At 38.8% G+C, this 22244-nt stretch overlaps 1 protein-coding gene across 1 annotated transcript; it reads left to right on the top strand.

The window, feature by feature from the left end:
* Positions 1–6807: 6807 nt before the first annotated feature.
* On the top strand, positions 6808–8773 carry LOC104601229 (aquaporin PIP1-2). The gene is made up of 4 exons (XM_010264497.3): positions 6808–7261; positions 7338–7633; positions 7937–8077; positions 8205–8773. Exons 1-4 carry the CDS (start codon positions 6931–6933, stop codon positions 8295–8297), a joined length of 861 nt encoding a protein of 286 aa, XP_010262799.1. The 5' UTR covers positions 6808–6930; the 3' UTR covers positions 8298–8773.
* The last annotated feature ends 13471 nt before the right edge of the window (positions 8774–22244 follow it).

The following is a 22244-nucleotide window of genomic DNA, read 5'->3' as shown; positions in this document are numbered from 1 at the left end:
GTGTATTGGTGGACTCCGAAATGGATAGTATAGATACACCTGATACGGATAGGGTTGGGGGGTTTATTAAAATTGGGAGAATGACTGTTCAGCCCACTCCAGAATTTTTAATACCACCGACCGTTAGGTTGGATGAATCTTGATAGTGGATTGATGCGAAATCTACGGGCAGATAGACTGGGGGTTGTAATTTCAGATTTTTGCGATGGAGTGCAATATAATTTTTACTTTAAGTTTGGGAATAAAAGCCATTCCTCTCTCATGCATTTTATAAAATATAAAAAAAAAACAAGAGATGGCATTTTGTAAAGGCTGGGAAGAGTACAAATACATACAAAATAAAGGTTTTACACTCTACATGTTGGGTACCTGGTATTTGCTGAAGAAGAATCTCGAAAATGAGCATGTGGAACTGTGAACCTTTACTTGGTTCCCGCAGCTGAGATTACCTCCCCAGAACACCCCTGGATCTGGGTCGGTGGGTTCCCTTCCCTTCACAAGATGGGCTAAACCTTGCTGTGTGTGGCTTAGATGAGAGGAGAAACCTATGGACTATGGTCTCTGCAGTCTGCACAGGTGTTATGAGAAATTCATCAAGCAAGGGCCCTTCAAGTCTTCAACCATCAACATGACTGGTTTGGCGTACAAGGATGGGGATTCCAAATTCTAGACCTGACACATTATTTCACACCACTTGTCCCACTCAAGATAATCTAAATGCCCCAAAGTAAACGCAGTAGTTTGAACTTTGAAGATGGATGACAAAATATATCTTGGCTTATATATTTATATAAAAGTTGAGTGTGGGCTGTTGCAGACACATCACACATGGCTAAGTTTCCCCACTCTCAGATAAAAAGTATACCAGCAGTATTGATGGTTCTTTTATAATCACAAATCAGACCTAATTTAGTCGCCCATATAAAATAAAAAACCCAGCAGGCTCAGAGTCGGATATCACATGAAATATACGTGTATAAAATATGAATAATTGCCTCAAATTGAAGAAGGGTTATTAGTTAGTTAAAATAAAAATAAAATAAATAAACTGATCAAATTTGCAAATCCGAGGTATGGGCAAATTACAAATGGTTCTAAGCATTATCTTCTTTTTTTTTTTCTTTTTAACTAAAAAAGAGGATCGATGGATCAATGGGCTTTGATCACCTTGGGCTGCATCCTTAGATATGTTGATCATAGTTCAAAGTTCCCGTTTTCTGGAAAGTCAATATCAACAGTCATAACAGCCGCCCATCTTACCACGAGTTGTATGGTCATTGTTTGATGGCCCACCCATTATCAACTTCAACTTGCGTCATCAACCCAATAATAAATCAATTTGAATTTTGAGATGAAGCTTAAACATCAGCATTTACATCACTAGGTGAATAGAATTTGGTTTGGACGGTGAAAGTCGGTCCATAAATGCTTCGATTCAGTGTACAACTAACTGTACATGTCATCAACTTGAAGTCGTCCACCCATTGCTGATTGCTGGAGAGTGAAGACTCCCAGCACAGAGAGAGAGAGAGAGGAATTTGGTTGACATAGAAGACAAATCAAAGCCCTTTCCACTACATAATAAATAGTAATAGTATAATATATTCCTTCACTTACCACAGATTAGTACACATCATTACATGCTTCCTTCTTCAGTCTTACCATGACTAAATTATTTATTCATATAAATTTTAATGGATTTGGTTGTGTTTAAATGAGAGTGAGCTGGACCTTGAAATAAATACGCCAATGCTCAATTATTATTCCCTACACAGTGTACCAACCTGATTAATTAATTTTTAAATCATTTGTTCATCAAGGATATTATAAACATTTACTTAAAACAATGCATTGGTCGTATTCTCAACCTAGCTCCAACCTCCCTCTGAGACATTCTGTGCAATTACAGGCATGATATTGATTTTATGGGCCATTACTTGGTGTAATTAAGGGTATCAATTGGACCAGATTTGATCAAGTTTAATTGGGTCCAATGAAATTATTACAGATGGAACAAATTAAATCCAATCCAATCAATACTCAGAACCATTTTGGATCTGTCCAATTCAATGTCTGGACCATTCAATCAATTTATTCAAGATGGTTTCTGGACCATCCAATCAATCTGTTCAAGATGGTTTTAGTTTAGAATGGTTCCAATCCAAACCTGCATGGTCCATTGACACCTGTATTCTTATTTTCTATCAGTGGATCATCCGACCCAGTTCAATATAAATCTATTGCAGATGGACCAGGTCCAATCCAATCAAATAAATACTCTAGACCCTGAAGTCTGAATTGGTCTAATACAATGTCTTGTTGGTCTGTCCAATCCATCTAAATTGGTCCAACTCCAACCCAAAAGCAGTACACCCCTAGATGTGATGGTAAAATCTGGGACCGACAAACATGAGAACGGAGATCAAGTTTGTGGATGGCCACAATGGTAACTCTAATTATATTAATAATCATTCATCAAACCAGTATTTTATAAATATTAATAAAATGTATAATTATTTCTTTAAACATATACAACATTTTAATTCTTCCATAAGGTTTAATGTTCTTGATGAATTTTTGGAACTTCTATGAATTTCCCTGTATCCTAAATTCTCCCATCATATTCATTACTATCCAAATGATTAATAAATTACATTATCATTATTGTTCCCGATGCCCATATTTTAAACATTGAGTATGAGAAATTGAGTTGTATGAAAATGGCAAATTCAGAGGGATACCTGGTCAAATATTCTTATCTCTTGGTTATGAATGAACCGACCTATTAGAAAATTTTGTAAGCTCTCTCCATAATATTTATGTGTGGCCACTATAGTTCGGGTAGGAGCAGTTTTTTTATACTAATAAACTATATTTTCTTGTTTTGGAAAATTATTAAATTAGTTTATCTACTTAATAGATTTGTTGAATCAAATTTGTTTATTTAATAGAATAGAATAGAATATGGAATTTATCTTATCACCATAACTCAGCTGACCTGGAGGAGGCCATGCAGCATAGACAAACAGCCTTATTAATTTTTTTTTTTTTCTTTTGTTTGTTGAGATGGTAATAATGGTGGAAATTTATAAAAAAAAAAAGAAGAAGAAAAGGACCAGAGACAAATTCATACGTAAAAAAAATAATAAAAAAAAAATGGAGAGAGAGGGAGAGAGAGAGAGAGAGAGTAGTATTATTCACCACCGCCCCATATATGTTTGTCGGGAAAGGAGGACATTTGGTCCAACAGACTCCGGATATCCTACAAAATAAGACAATGGACGGCTACGACAACCAATGAAGCGTGAACACGTTAATGGTCTACCAGCAGCAGCTGATATCTTCCCGAATGATTGAGATCGATACCCCGTTAACGTCTTGTTCATTTGTACTTGGTATTGGTACAACATCCAAATCACCAAAGGCCTACCCATTCCGGTCCGCTTTCGGAAGAATTCAATTTTATTTATTATTTTTTTTGTTCTCGGTAAAGAATATTAATTAACTTCTTTTTGTGTTAGTTATGAGTAGGGGTGGACACAATCATGTTATTTGAGATCAATATACGAGGTGAATTGCAATTGAATAGATCTCAAATAAAATGATGTTCAACTTGTAAGTTCGTAAGTCGAAATTTTTTGTACTTTTATATAAAATTTGGCTTACTATTAAGATCAAACCAAATGAAGCTTTAATATGTGAATTTTTTTGAGTGGAATCGAATTCGAATTAGTATCTCTCATTCAAATCCTAATTGAAATTTGCTTGACTCGTATTCTCAAAGCTAACTGGAGTCCAAATTCAAGCCGGCTTGATTGGTATCCACCCCTAGCCATTAGGCTTGTAAGGGTGCTCATATGGTTCGGCTAACAAAACCAGAGGCCATTTTTATAAACCAAACTAGTCTTTTGATTTTTGGATAACCTAAAATCGAAACCAATCAGCAGTTGAACCGTTTGGTTCTTTGGTTTTTTATTTTTATTTTTGAATTTATAATATATTATCAATCAGATTTTTTTTTTGTTTCGGTTTTTTATGAGCACCCCCTAAAAATAGGGTATTCAAATGTTGCATATAAAAATTTAGGTATTTATTTATCATGATCATGGTTTTTAAAATCGACCCGAAGATCAAATTGGTGAGGAGTCCGATTATCAGGTCAAATGGTCCAATTGTTCGACTCAAGCGATCAGCCCGTTCTGACAAAAAATAAAAAAAATTTTTAAAAAATGAAAACCCGGTCAAAACCGTTCAAACAGTTTGAATGGTTAACTGCCCGAATCAGCAGTTTGCTGACTAAAATCAACGGTTTTAAAGGAAAATCAGGTTTTGGGGATAACCAGAACCGATCACCTAACTGGTTCCTGATTTTTCCGGTCCAATCTGATTTTGAAAACCCTGACTACGATCCCATGTATACGCCACCTATTTGTAATCTACCCTAAAAAAAATCAGCAAAAAATGGCCATATGCCTTTACCGAAGGGCTAGCATTTTGTTTGTATTTTATTTGATGTAGGGTCCAAAGCTCTCTTAATGAGAGTAAAAGACTTAAACTCCCTTAAGGTTTAAAATAAATACTTATACCACCCCTATGGTTTATGGTTTCTGAATGGACTTAGACCTCCTCTGTCAACAAGATATGCTGTTATATATAACAGATTCAATAAAATAACATTTTTGCCCTTCTTTGCCCTTTAAGTTTTAAAGAAAACCACCAACTGTAACTAAGGAAAAATACCGGACATAACAAAGAAGGATAAGGCTTACAAATCCAATGAGAATATCATCTATCTCGACCAACGCTTCCATATGTTTTGAGAGATCAGAATCAAATAAGCGTTTTTGAATTATAAACTATGTCATGGCCTCTATTACTTCAAAACCAGGCATGTTAGTCCATTGTTCGCCCTTCTGATTTAATCATGGCGAATTTGATGAAATAACATCATGTTATTTTCTTTGATTGTTTTTACATCTTTACCACTATCATATCCTCCAACTATAATTCTAATTCAAGTATTTATTTATTTTGATTTTTTAAGGTTTTTTGATGCCAGAATTAAGTTTAGCGATGGGTAAACTTGAGTTTTGAAAAAATTAATCAGTACATAATGTGATGTTCAAACGAATCTGGATGGAGTATTAATGGAGGAGAGGTATTTATCCAGTGACTTCACTCAATAAGGGATGTTTTAGTCTGATTTAAAACTTAAAGCTCCATTTGGTTTGTGGGATGGGGATGAGAAAAATGGAATATTTCAAAAATATTCTTTTTTCTCTTATTTGTTTTGAGGGAAATAGAGGGATGGGATGAGAAAAATGTGGGATGTCAGACCCCAAAATCGTGGAATTGAGGTCGCACCAAAATCGTACGACTCCAGTGGAAAAACTTAAGAAATTATTGTTACCATCAAACTGGCAAAGAACCACTGTTACAGGCCTTCTTCACCAATGTGAGGGGCAGCGACAATCTGTGAGGGATATGCGGCGATCTCCCTCCATTTTCCTCTTCTCTCTTCTCCCTCACCTTCTTCTTCTTCCTATTCTTCCCGTCTTCCTCCCTTTCTCTTCTCTCTTCTATGAGGGGCAGCGGTGATCTTCGCTATATACTGTCTCTCCCTCCATCTTCCTCTTCTCTCTTCTCCCTCATCATCTTCTTCTTCCTATTATTCCCGTTGTCCTCCCTTTCTCTGATCGTTGTTGCAAATCTTGGCGATGGCAATCTGCTTTTTCAGTACTCCTATTCTTCCTGTCATCACCAAATCTGCTTTCTCAACTCTCGCCGCTGCAACTCATGGAGATTTGTTTTTTAAACTGCGGTGAAGAACCAGCCCGTTACAATGTTTTTCCTATTATGTTTCCATATATAAAAAAAATCAAACAATGAAAATGTGAGTTTTTACACTTTCCAATCCCACTCAAATCTTCTCACAACCCAATACAAAATTCTGAATGACAGCTCCCTATATTCTACTAATAGCCCCTATAAACCGCACTCTACACATAAATTTGGCACCAATTCACGGTAGGATTCATCCCCGGTGCGGTGGAGGTACAAAATTGACCTGGACTGATCAGTCATTCTCCCAAACTTAAAAAGGATGTTTCAGGTTTAAGTCTTTTACCCTTTTATTAACCTAAAAAGGAAGAAGGTTAGGTTATAGATAGATAAAAGATACGACAAGGTCATCCATTGCGGGCCCTAACCCAACATTTACATTTTGAATGTTGTGTGGTGATCAGCGTAACACATGGCGCACCCTTGTTATTGCCCGGAACTTGTATCCCACTCCTATCCCTATTTGTATGTGTCATTTTTTGGCAACTAAACACCTCTAAACCACATATATATATATATAGATCCAACCCTTTTATTTTTTGACTTTTTTTTTTCAATGAATTGTCCCTGTTTTTTGTGTTTACAATAAAAAAAATGGAAAAATGGGGACATTTCGGTGAACTCACTTGCTATCCTTTTACATCATGACCGGCGACATGACAAAATAACCACGTCCAGTCAAAATTTCTGGGCAACACATGGCCTTAGTATCCACCATTAAAAGGAGCATCTCCTCTTAACTTAAGAAGGAGACAAAGTTTCGTTTGAAATGTGATTAATAAATAATAAAACATTAATAAACAATTTAATTATTAGTAAAACAGAGAAGAACCAAAGGAGCTGAATAAATGGTCGGTCGTGGAAATGTGCTAAATAAAACATGATGGATAAGTGCAGGATTGTTGGTCCCCACCTTCCGCCCGGTCCGATCTCTGTTTCGTCTATCCCAGCTTTCTGCTATAAATCAACCCGGTCTTCTCCTTCACCCAGACCATCTCCTACTTTTCAATTTTCACTCACTGGAAGCTTGTAGAAGGAAGGAGGAGCTGTTTCTTAACTCCGATCAGAGAAACCAAGAAAGCAAGAGGGATGGAGGGCAAAGAAGAGGATGTCCGAGTTGGAGCCAATAAATACTCTGAAAAGCAACCTATCGGAACGGCTGCTCAGAGTGACGACAGGGACTACAAGGAGCCACCACCGGCGCCCTTGTTCGAGCCCGGCGAGCTCTCATCATGGTCCTTTTACAGGGCCGGCATCGCCGAGTTCATGGCCACTTTCCTTTTCTTGTACATCACCATCTTGACCGTGATGGGTGTGTCGAGGTCGTCTAACAAGTGTGCTACAGTCGGAATTCAGGGCATCGCTTGGGCTTTTGGTGGCATGATCTTCGCTCTCGTCTACTGCACTGCTGGCATCTCAGGTACTACTTGTGTCTCCAAGTTCAATTTGGCCTGGTCGTTAAACTCGGCATACATATCTAACCGATGATTTGGCAGGGGGTCACATAAACCCAGCGGTAACGTTTGGGCTACTGCTGGCAAGGAAGCTGTCATTGACCAGGGCTCTGTTCTACATGGTGATGCAGTGCCTTGGTGCCATCTGCGGTGCCGGTGTCGTCAAGGGATTCCAGAAGACCCAGTACGAGATGTTAGGTGGTGGTGCCAACGTCGTGGCTCATGGCTACACTAAGGGCGACGGCCTTGGAGCCGAGATCGTTGGTACATTCGTCCTTGTCTATACTGTCTTCTCCGCCACCGATGCCAAGCGTAACGCCAGAGACTCCCATGTCCCCGTAAGCCTACTCTCTCTCTCTCTCTCTCTCTCTAGAAAAAATCGTTCTGATGGGCTGAGTGGACTCGGTTTCCTGAGCTTTTTAACGGTTTAAATAACCGGACTAATGGATTATCCTCAGTCCTCAGCTCCTCAGTCGCGATAAGAGAGCGACGAGCCAGGATTTAAGCGGTTCATATGCGGTTTTTTCTAGAAGCCGGCTATCTGGAGCCATTGGATTCGATTTAATCAGTATTTGTGATGAATGGTTGGGACTATTGAATAGATGTTAATAATGAAAGTGGAATTGTATGAAATGGAGCAGATATTGGCACCGCTACCGATTGGATTTGCAGTGTTCCTGGTGCACTTGGCGACCATCCCAATCACGGGAACCGGTATCAACCCGGCTAGGAGTCTGGGTGCTGCTATCATCTACGACAAGGCCCACGCTTGGCATGACCACGTAAGAAGCTGCTGACTTGCTTTATTAATTGAAAAATCTTGTTGTTTCTGTTTCTGTAATGGTGGCCATGTGAATCATGATTCTTTCTTCATTAGTTTGATTAAAATTTGGGTTATAAATGATGCAGTGGATCTTCTGGGTGGGACCTTTCATTGGAGCGGCACTTGCAGCCTTATACCATCAGATCGTGATCAGGGCAATTCCGTTCAGGACCAAGTGACGATGCTTTAATTCTTCAGAGAAGATTGAAATGGAGTGGTCTGTTATCTGTTTTTGTTTGTTAATGGGGTTTCATTTGCACGTATGAAGGTTTCTTTTTTGTTGTTTGGATGTGTGTGTATAAAGAATTAAAGAGTAGTAGCGAGTGTCAGTAATCGCAGGGTCTTCTTCTTCCTTGATTGAAGGGTTGAACACAGATGGTGGTAGGAGTACAATGGAAAGTGGACTAGTGGAGTGGGTTGGTGGGGGGGCCCAAAGTGTGTTTGTTGATTGCGCACTCTTTGTCCGGTCCAGACGTCCAGTGTGCCTTTTGTTTTGTGTAGTAGGTTTTAAGTAAAGGGATGGGGGAGTGGTCAGTTGTTGGCGAATGGCGATTATGAAGAAATTGTACAGTGTAAGACTTTTAGAAAGTCCAGCGGTCCAAACTGTCTTTTTATCTTCTTCTAATAAGTTATTTATTATTGTTGTTCTGGATCATGGGCTTTCTTTCAGTCAGATACAACAGTTAAGTATGCCCGCCCAGGCTTGGGCCAAATAAATTTTGATTTTTGAGTTGAGGCGCAACAGCTTTCTTTACCTTTACACAGTTACAGCCCGGATCAGAGAAAAAAAAAAAAGAGGGCTACGCTACATAACATAGGAATATAGGATACGGGATCCCCCAACCCAAGCATCACAGCACAGATCACACATACAAACATAATAATCAAACCACCGATCAGCCCCTTTTAAGTAATAGCGCTCCACTGTGAACAAGTCAAGATGGGGGTGTGAGATATACGCTCTGTTAAGAACAAATCCCATTTCAGAATTCATCCCTTCCCAATGAATCACAAGCTAGACACAATCTGTGGCACAATGACCATCACTTGGTTCTTTGAGATCCATTTTCCAAACCAATTTTGGTCAGGACTCAGAATGTATACGTGTGATGGACCGTAAATTAAGGTGCTGGTTTGGACCAATCTTCCAGATAGTAAAAGCCTACTTCCATTTCTAATATTCATATTTATGCTGTAATGTTTGATTGGCTACAAACTATTTTCTGCACATTATTGGCAGCGTTGAAAGCATAAAACAGAGAGATTCTTGAAAACAAACAAAAATCAAATACGAATACTAGAAATGGAAGTAGTCTAATTTAGTTTAGTTTAGTCAAATAGTGGGAGACATTCATGATTGTTACCACTGGTATTCTCTCCCTTTTGAAATTGCCCAATCCCCGCCCAAATCTTTTACCACTACATCCCTTAATCTAGTTGTTTGTTTTACAAAAATAACAGCCCATGCTGGTTAGGAGCTCTCTGCACATGGATACACTATCATTGGTGTTGGTGTGGGGTAAAAAAATATTTGCAATCAATTTTCTTTTTTTCACTAATAAATACCAACCGAGGACTGGCTCGTTGGTTTGTTTCAGGGTTGACACGGAATCAATCGAATCCAAAAGGGGTCAAGGGGAAAGTTATTAAGCCCAAAAGTAAAAGTAGAGATAGAAAGCTTGCAGGGCTTTTGATGGTCGGCATCGCTGAGCAACTTGAATTCAGACGATCGCCCATTAATATCCATGGAGTGTCATATGTCATCTGTTAGGTGCTTCCCAAAAAGCCCATCTTTGTGCCCAAAAGGGCAACCATAAACAAGAAGTAGGTTCCATGACACGGATATATAAACTTGGCACGACAAATCTTCCTTCCATGCACAAAAGAGACCCCCTGATTGGCCAATTGCTTACACTACCTTTAACTTTCTAGCTAGTCTTTGGCTTTTATCAAAAGTTAATTTTGTTTATGAAATGAATATTAATTCTGGATTTTCAGAGTTGCACAGCTGCTTTGTGTTTGAGGATTATTACATCATCGACAATTCCACACAAGAAATTTCATGATATATAACATAAAGAAAAAAAGATAGGTCGAGAGTAGCTTGTATTAGAGAGTGAAATTGCTAAATGAGTCATGGGAGAGATTCTCCTTAATCACGAGTTTGAAGTTAAAGTGGCAAGAATTGTAATTTCTTTCCTTCTTCAAGTAGACTTGTGTAAAAGGAAATTGGAGCAAGGTACCAATGCAACACGTGTTGAACTCAAGAACTACTTGTTGAGATAGGCAAGTGCATGTTAGTGACCTGTTTAACATGCGAAATTTGCTATGCCAGATGCATTCCGAGTCGGACTCGGATTCACTACCGACCCTTTCCTCTTGGCTGAAGCTTGTTCTTCAAGGGGACTTGGAGACGACGACAACTTCACTTGGATTCTGCATACCACTACTAAAGTTGTAGATGCTTCCCTCTAAAGAAATTTACAGGCTTGATGCCAGAAAAACCTTCTACAAGCTTGACGCCAGAAAAAAAAAACTCTACAGTCTTGATGCCGGAAAACCTTACAGATGAATGGCCAACAGGCCAAGTTGAATAATAAAGTAGAGAAAAGACTTTACAGACTCCATGTCGGAAAACCTTACTTGGATGATGACGATGACATTAATACTATCTGCGAAATCTTGAGTGTAAAAATCTGGCCAAGTTTACAGGCTTGATGCCGGAAATCCATAAACTAATCCATCACCCCTTACCTAATGTGTCTGCTGTGTTTGATGAAGAATTGTTATCATTATTCTTGGGCTACATTAATTGATAGTTTCTGGGCTTTACCCTCTATAATAAATACTTCATTAGATTAGCTGTGTAATCTAATGTGGAATTTTGATTAATAAGCAGGATATTTCAAATGTATGGATATGGACCTGAGGAGTGAGGACCCAACATGGGCCGCACCTCTAAGTATATCACGCAGAAATCCTTTATCAGAACCGGGGGATACTTCTCCAATCTTTACCAGCCACGTTGTCCTGATTATCCTGATGGGTAGGTCCCATGTATGTAGAGCTGATGTGATACAATGCATCACAGTTAACCTAGTATTATTAGTACAACTGTAGAGGATATAAACTCCAGTTTGCCTGCATAAGGAATAGCGATATCTGATCGTTTACGGATCACTTGCCAATAAAATACGTTCTAAAACCCTATCAAGATAATTTGACACCGCACATCTCATATATGACAGGGTTCTACTTTTATGGTGGGTCTAAGTCTTATGATGAGATGTATAAATTATGTTGATAGGGGTGAAACGTGCTTTCTTGGTAGGATATCCCAATTAAAGGGATGCAACTGGGCAGTCCAGGTTGGGAATTTGTTAAACTTTGAATGGGCCCAGCCTAAAAGCTCGGGCCGAGAACTAATAAAAGAACAGGCAATGGACCTTACCATCTTAGTGCCATCTTAATTGGTGTCAATTTTTTTTAAGAATTAGCATAGGGGCCCCTGTTCCGTAAGGGTTGGAATGGAATTGTAATATTGCTATTTTCTATATTAAAAAGACTTATAAGAGATTCTTGAAACTCATATTGCTATTTTCTATATTAAGAAACTTGCAATTATAAATAGTCAATTCTTGAAACTCATATAAAGACTTAAAAGAGATCATCATGTGCTCGTTTTTTAAATATTGCTTTAATAAAGTATCTCATATAAAAGAATATGATCATATAGTGATAATTCTGAGTTCTACTTTATAGCTGTCTTTTGTTTCACATCGAGAACTCCCAATTGACCCAAACAGTAGGACCGTCTGGCACGAGAACTGTCCAAGCAATCAGTTTTGTTTTACTCCAAACCTGGTCCCTAGCAAAAAATTGTTGAATCAATCAACGACCTGTTGACCCATTCAATGGTTTTTATCCATTTTTTATTATTTTATTTTACTTTTAATTTTTGTTGTCAAAATGGGCCATCCGTTCAAACCATACAGTCGAACCGTCAACCTGGAAACTAGTGCAAAACAGTTTCGTTTCCGAGTCGTTTTTTCTAGATGTCAATAATTAAACGAAATAACTTTGTAATCATAATCATGGGAAGGGTGGACATTTCAAGGGGTTCCAAAACCTTGAAAGATAAATCTAAAGTAACCTTAAACATATAAAAAAAATGGCAATAAATCCACCAAACTGAAAAAGCCAAGGAAAAAAAATTAGAAAATCGAGTTCAAAGTTTCTCTTTGAGACGGAGCTAAACATAAATGCAATCAAAGAAAGAGACAAAGCAGATCGTCTTGTAAGAAAATAAAAAAAAAAATTGCACAAGAAAACCCAAAGAAAAAATAAAAGGAAAGAAATAAAATGGTGGTAAACCCTAAATTGTACACGCTCGAATAAAGCCAATAGTAGAAGAAACCTTTGAATAGTGAAAATTCAAAAGCATAAAAAACCATGGTTTTCGAACCACCATTGACCCGGACGGACGAACATTTCGGCCCAGGAACCGTCTAAGCAACCGGTTTCGTTTTACCCCAATCCTGTTTCCTAGCCAAAAACCGTTGAATCGGTCAACGACCCATTGGTCCGGGCGGTCAAACTATCAACCCGTTGACCCATTCAATGATTTTTGACCATTTTTTTATTTTTTTAATTGGGAACTGTCCATGCAACCGGTTCCGTTTTATCCCAATCCCGGTCCCTGGCCAAAAACCATTGAACCCATTGACCCATGCGATCGAACCTCGACCCGTTGACCCGTTCAATGGTTTTTGGCATTTTTTTTTGTTTTTGTTGTTAGAATGGGTCGTTCGTTCAAACCGGATGGTGGAACCGTTGACCCGAAAACCGATGGACAGAACGATTCTGTCTACAGGTCGTATGAGTCATACACTGAAATGACATAACACGTATGATACCGCTTAATGGACTTCACACACTCAATTTTTTGCCTGTAATTTTTGTTGAAGAAGAAGACCAAACACATAAAAAAAAAGCAAAACAAAATCAGAAAATGAAAAAAAAAACCTTTGAATAGTGAAAATCTGAAAGCATAAAAAAACCATGGTTTTCAAACCACTATTCACCCGGACAAATGGACATTTCGACCCAGGAACCGTCCAGGCAACTGGTTCCGTTTTACCCCAATCCTGGTCCCTGGCCAAAAACCGTTGAATCGATCAACGACCCATTAACTCGGGCGGTTGAACTGTCAACCCGTTGACCCATTCAATGGTTTTGACGACTTTTTTTATTTTTTTTAATTGGGAACTTTCTAGACAACTGGTTCCGTTTTATCCCAATCTCGGTCCCTGGCCAAAAACCGTTGAATCGATCAACGGCCCATTGACCCGAGTGGTCGAACTGTCGACCCGCTAACCCATTTAATGGTTTTGTCTGCTTTTTATTTATTTTTTAATTGGGAACCGTCCAGGGAACCGGTTCCGTTTTATCCCAATCCCGGTCCCTGGCCAAAAACTGTTGAACCGGTCAACAACCTATTGACCTGGGCGGTCAAACCATCGACTTGTTGACCCATTCAATGGTTTTTGGATATTTTTTTTAATTTTTTAATTTTTATTGTCGGAACAGGCCATCTGTTCAAACCAGACGATTGAACCGTCAACCCGAAAACCGATGGACAGAACGGTTCCATTTTTTGGTCATACGAGTCACACGCTCGAATGACATAACACGTATGATACTGCTTAATGGACCTCACACATTCAATTTTTTGCCTGTAATTTTTGTTTTCACAATGGGTCGTCCATTCGAACTGCCCTTTTTTTTGTTTTTTTATTGGGAACCATCTAGGCAACCGGTTCCGTTTTACACCAATCCCAGTCCCTGGCCAAAAACTGTTGAATCGGTCAATGACCCATTGACCCTAGTGGTCGATCCATTGACCCGTTCAATGGTTTTGGCCATTTTTTTTTCTAATTTTTGTTGTAAGAATGGGCCGTCCATTCAAACTGGATGATCGAATCGTCAACCCAAAAACCGGTGGTCTGAATGGTTTCGTTTTCAGGTCGTATGAGTCATGCACTCGAATGACATCACATATGATACTGCTTAATGGACCTCACACTCAATTTTTTTCCTGTAATTTTTGTTGTCAAAACGGGCCGTTTGTTCTAACCGGACGATCGAACTGTTAACCTAAAAACTGATGGCTAGAACAGATCCATAACTTTTTGCTTATAACTTTTGTTGTCAGAATGAGCCATTCATTCAAACATAACGATCAAACCGTCAACCTGAAACCGGTGGCATATTGTAGCACCGTTTTTGTATTTTCACATGGTATCTTGTTAAAATTTGAACGGACAGCCCTCTTTTGAGCTCCTTAATATCTTTGATTGAAGCCCAAGTAGGAATATTGGTTACGGTATTATTTAGTTTTTTTTTTTGAAAAAAAGTAATGTAAATTTTATTCATGATAAAGATAATCATACAAAAAGGTGGAGAAAACCAAGAATCATTCACCCCTTAAGGATCTGATCATAAATCCCACAGATTGACAAAATTAACTACAATACACTGGATCAACACCTCCAGTTCTTTCTTCTCTTTTCTAAAAATTATGTCATTTTGTTAGACAGTTATGCCCTTAGTTTCAATCAGATTGATATACTTATTAAACATTTATTGTAAATGAATAAAGTGCATAATTGATTCATGTTATTTTGGTGTATTTCTGTGTTATACCCTTAAATTGGACACTAATGAGACTTGTGTTAGTTTAAAATCTTCATAGCCGTTGGATAGATCTGGGGAGATTTATCCTGCCAAAGCTGATACTAATGTGCTGCTAAGAAGGTTGAGGTGGCTTGTCTTAGTTGCTAGAGTAAAACCCAAAGCACATGCAGTGTGAGTTTTCTTGAAACCTTGTACCGGACCAAATTCTAGTATAGCCCTAGACCTTGGAGATAGATGGGCAAAATTGGAATGTTACACCTGACCCCTAGACTCGATTATGGTACTACACTAGGTGTTAGATTGAGCTATCTTTGATATGCCAATTAGTGAGATCCTTGATCGGATCAAAACCTGGGTATGTTCGGGCAATTTGAGAATTCACCTGAGTGGGTGGTCATAGTGACAGGATCAACCCCTTTGTTAGACGAAGTGAATGATCGGGGAATGCACTCTCTCTAATGGAAACCTAAACTGCCGGTAGTTGATTTCAAATTGTTGAGATTTGTTTTGTAAACTATATTTATATAGAGATATACATATATATTATGGTTTCACAAAATGTTTGCAAAATGTTTTAATTCCCGGGATCCATGTGAGTAGAAAGTGCAACACTATACCTTGTAGCCGAGGGAGAGATCATCTCTTGTCGGGTAGTGTTTGATCATTATGGGTTGAGAGGTTAAGTGTAAGACCATTGATAGTTATACCTAATGGGCTAATCTTGTATCTACCCACAGTCCTTAGACCTTCATAAGGTGGCTGGACCCAATGACCATTTAGTGTAAATGTTGGGCTCATTAAGAGCCCATACTGATGGACTCAGGGGTTCACTATATTCAGCAGTGAATTCGGCCAGGCCTTATAACAAAGGCTGGGCTGAACCCATGTGGCTGATGTGTAGATCAATGCTAGGGTTCCACGCCATACAAAGAGAGCCAAGCTAGCTAGCATTTAAAGGAAAAATGAGCCATGTGATTAAATGGGTATAAAGCCCATTTCAAACTGGGCTTAAGTAAGTTAATTATAAGGGGGAGAATTCTGGTTTATAAGCTGATTAGGATTAGCTGAAGGATAAGATAAGTTTTATCCATTTAAGAGTCTAGATCCAAATATCTGATTTGGACCAAGAAACTCTTTCCTAATTGAATTGGGAGGCTGATACAAAGAAGGCTATAAATAGGGGGCAAATTCACTAGTTTCAGACACTCAACAATCTACAGAATTCTCCTCCAGTTCTTGTCACCCCTACCTAGTTCGACCTCCTCTTTTTGATCTGATCAAGAATAGCTCTTGATTTTGTTTCTTTTTAAAAGAAACAACCTAAAGTCGTGCTCACCAGCCCCTTGCCTGATTCTTGCTGAAGAATTAGGGTTCTTGCTGAATAACCATCTTGCTAATCCTACCTCACCATAAGCTGTGTCATCTTCAGTTGAGGCAGATTTTGGTGATCTCTTTGGACGTGAATACCTACATTGGGAGTTACTGTTATTCTATATCAAGTATATCCCTCTCCCTCTTTTGGTTTCAGATCTGGTTCGATTTTATTTTAAGAACGAACTTTGAAAATGCAGTTTTTTAAATTAGGAAATATGATTCCCAGATGGGAGAAAGAAATTTTTTGAAATTTCGCCTAACCACCTTGCATGGTTCGGCCATCCATTTGTTGAATCTTCCATCCCTTCACATTTCTCTCAAACTATATAGTGTTGATAACTACGATTAGAATGACACTCCAAATGTATTTTCCTTTCTTTGATAAGCCCGACAAGTACCAACACTAATGCAATACCAACAGCATTAAGGAAGTGAGACTAGATTCTCAGAGCAATCGTGCAATGCATACAGAGGTGGTCAATGGATTCCTCTTCAAGACCACAGATTCCACAGTTAAGATCATCTAAACGAATACCTCTTTTTGCCAGACAATTGCTTTTTGTTAGACATTTTCCTAGTGCACAAGCCACAACAAAAAGTTGATTTTGGACGGAGGTTGAGGATTCGAGATTTATTTATATGGGAAATCAATTGCCCTTCTAACAGTTATACTCTCAGCAAAAGATCTGACCGTGAACTTTCCATCAACAGTCCAAATCCAGATCCACTTGTCAGCTTTAAGGGGCTGAAAGAAAAAGGCATTAAGGCAGTTCAGTAGATTTACAACATCTGCCTCTTCCCGGTCATGAAAATCTTTTTTGAAATGAAAAAGTATTATTTAGTAATTTTATCTACTTAAAGAGAAAGTAATAAGCCATTCAGTTCAAGTTCAGTCACTTCATTCGCTATCAAAGGGCTTCAAGTAATGACATCTAGTTACACAGCTATCCAATCAACTTGAACTTTAATCAGTGCACATGATAGAATTATTTTTCAGATTTTTGAACATTACTCTTGGCTGTTCATCAGATTCACTATTCAGTATAGTATGGTTTGAGTTGTAATAAATTATTTCCCACCATCCAATTAGACCATATACTAATATAATAGCAAAGTAATGTCGCAGATCAGCAACTTCAGCAAGAACCATAAGTTATGCGGATCTTGAAATAGCAAGGCTAGTCCAATAAGACTGGGACGTAACTTAACGTAAAAACATCCACGAATACCCAGAGTCAAAGGTGAAACTTAGGGAATTAAAAATTGAAGAAGTAATGTGGTGCTAAAGGAGCACGAGACCAGACTTAGTAACAAAGAGCTGGCGACCATGGCGAGAGTTGTTTTGAGGGAACAAGTAGGTGGATTCAAGCCGAGTCGAATAGTATGAAGTTCGAGCTCGGCTCGCCAAGATTGTATAAGGCTTGAGTCAAAAACTCATAAGCCGAGTCGAATAGTATGAAGTTCGAGCTCAGCTTGACTCGAGCTCGATTTAAGGAAAAGTATTTTATAAAAATAAAAAATTATATATAATTTTTTTTTATTTGATGTTTAAAAATTAAGAATTATAATATATATATATAAATATATATTCGAGCTTGGCTCATTTATTAATCGAACCTATAAATCGGGCTCGAGTTTGGCTTGAAGCTCGATTGAAACTGAGTTGAACCGAACTCGAGAGCAGCTCGTGAAAAGCTCAGCTCGTTGCCACCCCTAAGAACAAGGCTTCAAGCAACAACCTCTCCATGAGGTTGATCCGTCCGTTGGTGATGGTTGTTTGTCACCGATGGTAATGGATGTTAAGTCGCCTTCAGGTGGATAGGGGGAGAGAGAGGGATAAGACAATGAGTACTCGAAAAATGGGTGTATGGAGTTCACATCTCCGCCCCACAACTCCCCATAGCACATGCCCATCGTGTATTAGGAACATCTCCCAATAATGACATCATCAGTTTTGGTACTATCATCGGGAGATGTTCCTAATACACAGTAGGAATGTGCTGTGGGGTGTTGTGGGGCAGCACGTGGGACGGAGATGTTAACATACTCTAACTAACGACGTGAAGCATCCCTCCTTCAACCGTTTATACGAATTGGAGGATGTGTGGTGCATCCTCCACTGCACGAACGGGTGCTTTGACTGAGGGTACCTGGACCGAATATATATTGATACGTACAACAAAGTGGGTATTAATTTTAGTCTTGTTTTTCTCGCCAACAGCACTTGTAGTAGGAGAAATGAGATCAAATGTCATAACGTGTATTACTAATACCAAAAAGTTATACAAGGTAAAGTTGCTAATGGAGATGCTTTGCTCTCAAATCTTGGCTGCAATGAGAAAGCCGTTGCAATAAGTTACAACGATGTATCTTCTTGTACCTTTTCCCTTCTTGTCTTTGATTCATTTGCTGATTAATTAAAGCCATATCTTTTAGAATATAGGGTGCCCTTACTACCAACTTAGTTTGAGTGCAGGAATAAGAGAAGACACTCTGTGGATGAATCTCTTATTTCTAGAAACTAGAAAACCATGTTGGTCATTTCAAAGTTTCTCTTCTCTTCCTTTGCATGGAAGTGAGGAAAATAATCCAATATTAGCTGTGTAGATGTGATTAATTAGACAGAAATCAGATCCACCTTTGTCCAACCAACTAAAAATCCTTGACTGTTGATACTTGACACGTTTGGTAGGAATTAAGATTTTCAGAAGGTCGGTCCAACCAATATATCTTTTGCTTTAAGAATTCAAACATCAAACTAAATGGGTGATGGGTTGCAATGAAAGACTACTAGCTATGACAGTGAGAGCTCAATTAGGCTCCCCTGGACCACCTCATCAGTGGCCATAGTAGGCCTACAAGCTACAATTAATATTCATGACTCATCTCTCTCTGTCTAGCCATAAGATCAAAGATTGCTTAATGTATATGTAATTGATCTCCAAGTGTAGATAATGAAATTTAAGTAGTTAAGTACTGATACAATGATACATGAAAGGGTTGGGCCGTCGGGGCAGTGCATGTACATGCACTGTCAATTATCAACTACAGTTCATAACAGACCTAGCATTTCCCCTAGAGTTTCATTTCTTCCCATCCAATCCTAGCAGGGTTGATGAATTCGTTAGCTAGTCATTGACAATTTTATGTCCCTTATGGCTCTCAAAGTTGAAGAGAAGAGATAGAATAATAGTTTTTCTTTTCTTTTGTTTTTTTAATGTCCTATTGACGATAAATTACATACATACCATGCTTATTTAAATCCCTTGTCTAAAATCCTGTCCTAGACAAGTGATTAAAAAATACTTCATTAGTCTATTTTGTTCTGATGGGGCTTGGCATCGAATTATCGACCATTCAATTTTTTTCTCTCATTGGAGTAAAAACCAATTATGCCCTAGATGCCACAGAATTAATGAGTTCTTCTCTTCAATTTAAATGCGTAAATTGTTAGGTGAGGTCTCTAAATAGGTTTTTATTTTTTAATATATCCTTTTATGCGAAAACCCAGCGGATTTGAAGTGTGAATAAGATGAAGCCCACTCAGACCTTATGCTGAAAGCTAATTAATTATAACGAACGCCACAAGAATTGCCCATAGATTATTACTTGGTCAGATATACTTTCGTACCATTTCAAAGAACCATTCAATCTAAAGCTTAAACAGTAATTAATTAAATAATTAGGAGGTGTGGGCCGGGGTGGGTGATATGGCAACAGACTAGTGGAGGGTCATGCTGATGGATTGGCAGATGGTAAATTTCAAAGCTTTGGGAAGAGATGAATTAGAGAAACTGATCGGACTAAGTGGGGAGACATGTTTGCTTGCTAAATCTTTGGTGAATTAATGTTCTATTTCTATCCATCCAACAAGGACTGATCGTGCTAAGTGGGTGACATGTATGCTGGGCAAAATCTTTGGTAAATTAATGTTCTATCCATCCAACAACAGTATTTAATTCCCAAATTAAGTTTGGGATATTAATTTCACGGTTGAATCATTCTTTGAACATGATATTGATGTGAGATAGTCTTGGTCTTGGAGAGACGACCTTGGAAAATGGAGGGTTTTATTCTGGTTTAAAGATCGATGCATGGTGAGAATCAAAGTTGGCTCTTGATGCTTCAGTTCAAGGCAATTCAATTACATGGTCTCCGGCTCTCTGCTTGGAGTATACTATAGATTGGATGATGTGGGTAAGAGGATTAAGGGGAAGGTTGATAGGGTTGTGCCTAAAATGATAAGCAATTGATTGTGAAAATACCGGGAATCAAAGAGAGCAGATCGAATTTAATTATTGTAAGTATAGTGTTAGGTGAGGTCCCTCAATAGATTTTTATTCTCCAACAGTCGGTGCTCCTCGATTACTAATTAAAATCCAAAAATTAAACTTTGGTCAAGACATGTGGTTTCTGTTGCTTTTAAGAAAAATTTTTCTTCAGAAATAGGAAAAGGAAAAGCGAAGAAATGGAGGTGTGGAGAGTAGTTGATTTTGATATCTACCCTTTGAATGAAGAACAACACTACAGTGCTAGCCAAAGTCTTCCACAGAAAACTAATAAAACCCCAGCATAAAAGGTAATTAAAGAAAGGATTATGTTTTTTCTTACAAGATTGAGGTTGAAACATCTAGAATTAATAAACAAATAAATAAAGTTAGCAGGCTTTCATTAAGCTGCTATTTCAACTTCCTAATCGGCTTTAAGACCGGACCCTTAAGCTTCTAGCTAATTAATTAACGCCCCCTATCACCAATTATGTGTGTTTGTATGTTGATGACTTTAACATGGGCTACCCTTCACATTGCACCAGTATGTCACTTAAGTTATGTGGTCCATGAAAAGCTCAAGGCCCTTTTGGTTCGTGGGAATAGGGGTCTGGAATTGAAATCAGAATGCGCTATTTCGATTATAATTGTTTGGTTAGATAGAATTAGAGTCCCATTCTCATTTTTATTGGAATGACATTTTTCCATTTGAGGGAATGGCCATTCTTCATCTCTCCCTTGAGAATGAAATCCTATTCCCATTCCTGTAGGAACCAAACAGACTATGGGAATGGACCATTCCGATTCTAAAGGATTTCGATTCTAATTTTAATTCCAACTACAAACCAAGCAGGCCCTCAGTTTTATATGGCATAGGCTTTTATGGAAAGCATTCACCTATTTTTAATTAAGATCACCTCCATTGTTCTTCCCCTTTTATGGGTAAGATGGATTGGTTAGTGATGGTGCGCAATTTGGTGCTCCCTACTAGAGGACAACTTGGACGTCAAGCTAGTGAGGTCACCTGGTTGAGCTGGAAGAAGGTAGGTCAGAGTGTCCGGGGTGCTTTACCCGGTGTGGGCACTCAAATGCTCAAGTTAACGAATTGGAGGTTTTAGAGAGAGATGAAAGCAAAATTGATAGTATTTGAGAGATAAATCACACATACCTTTTCTGTCAAGGAGGAGATGAGACCTTTATATAGCCGTTGTTTGGTGTGGGCATCACGCACCGTGTCCGAAATCTCCAGAAAGACCAATCCAAAGTCCTCAGAGGTAGTCGCACACATAGACACGGCTTTGTGTCTTATTTGGTTTTCTCTAGAACATCCAATACAGGAGCCGACTTTTGAAAGACCTGTGAGTGACAGGATGCATACAAAGGAGGTCGGTGAGCACATCTCGTAGGTTGCCACCTGGACCTTAGTCAGGTCGACAAGTCCTCAAGAGAGGTCGTTCTTCATGGCAAGGTTAGTTTGACCGGTACTAACGAGGTACCACAGGTTGTCAAGTCCTCAAGGAGGTCACTCCTCACACCGAGGTCCATTGGACCAGTAACGATAAGGTACCACAGGTCAGCCTTGGACGAGGTGCTGCTAGCCACCCTATCGATGTGCCCAAGTTGTGTATGAGGTGCTCGGACTGGTTCTGAGGTGTACCTCCTTGACTTTGTCGGATCCGCTGCTATTCATGTGGCGCTGAGGTGTCATGCAACGTTCCTGTCGTGCCACGTGTTGCTAGGTCAGCGGAGGGTCAAATCTGCCCTCATCAATTAGAAAACCCAATAATT

The sequence above is a fragment of the Nelumbo nucifera genome, chromosome 2, assembly GCF_055504915.1.
Source record: "Nelumbo nucifera cultivar China Antique chromosome 2, China Antique-T2T, whole genome shotgun sequence".
Classification (NCBI taxonomy): domain Eukaryota; kingdom Viridiplantae; phylum Streptophyta; class Magnoliopsida; order Proteales; family Nelumbonaceae; genus Nelumbo; species Nelumbo nucifera.
The sequence above is the reverse complement of the archived record's forward strand: the minus strand, read 5'-3'. Positions and strand labels throughout refer to the sequence as shown.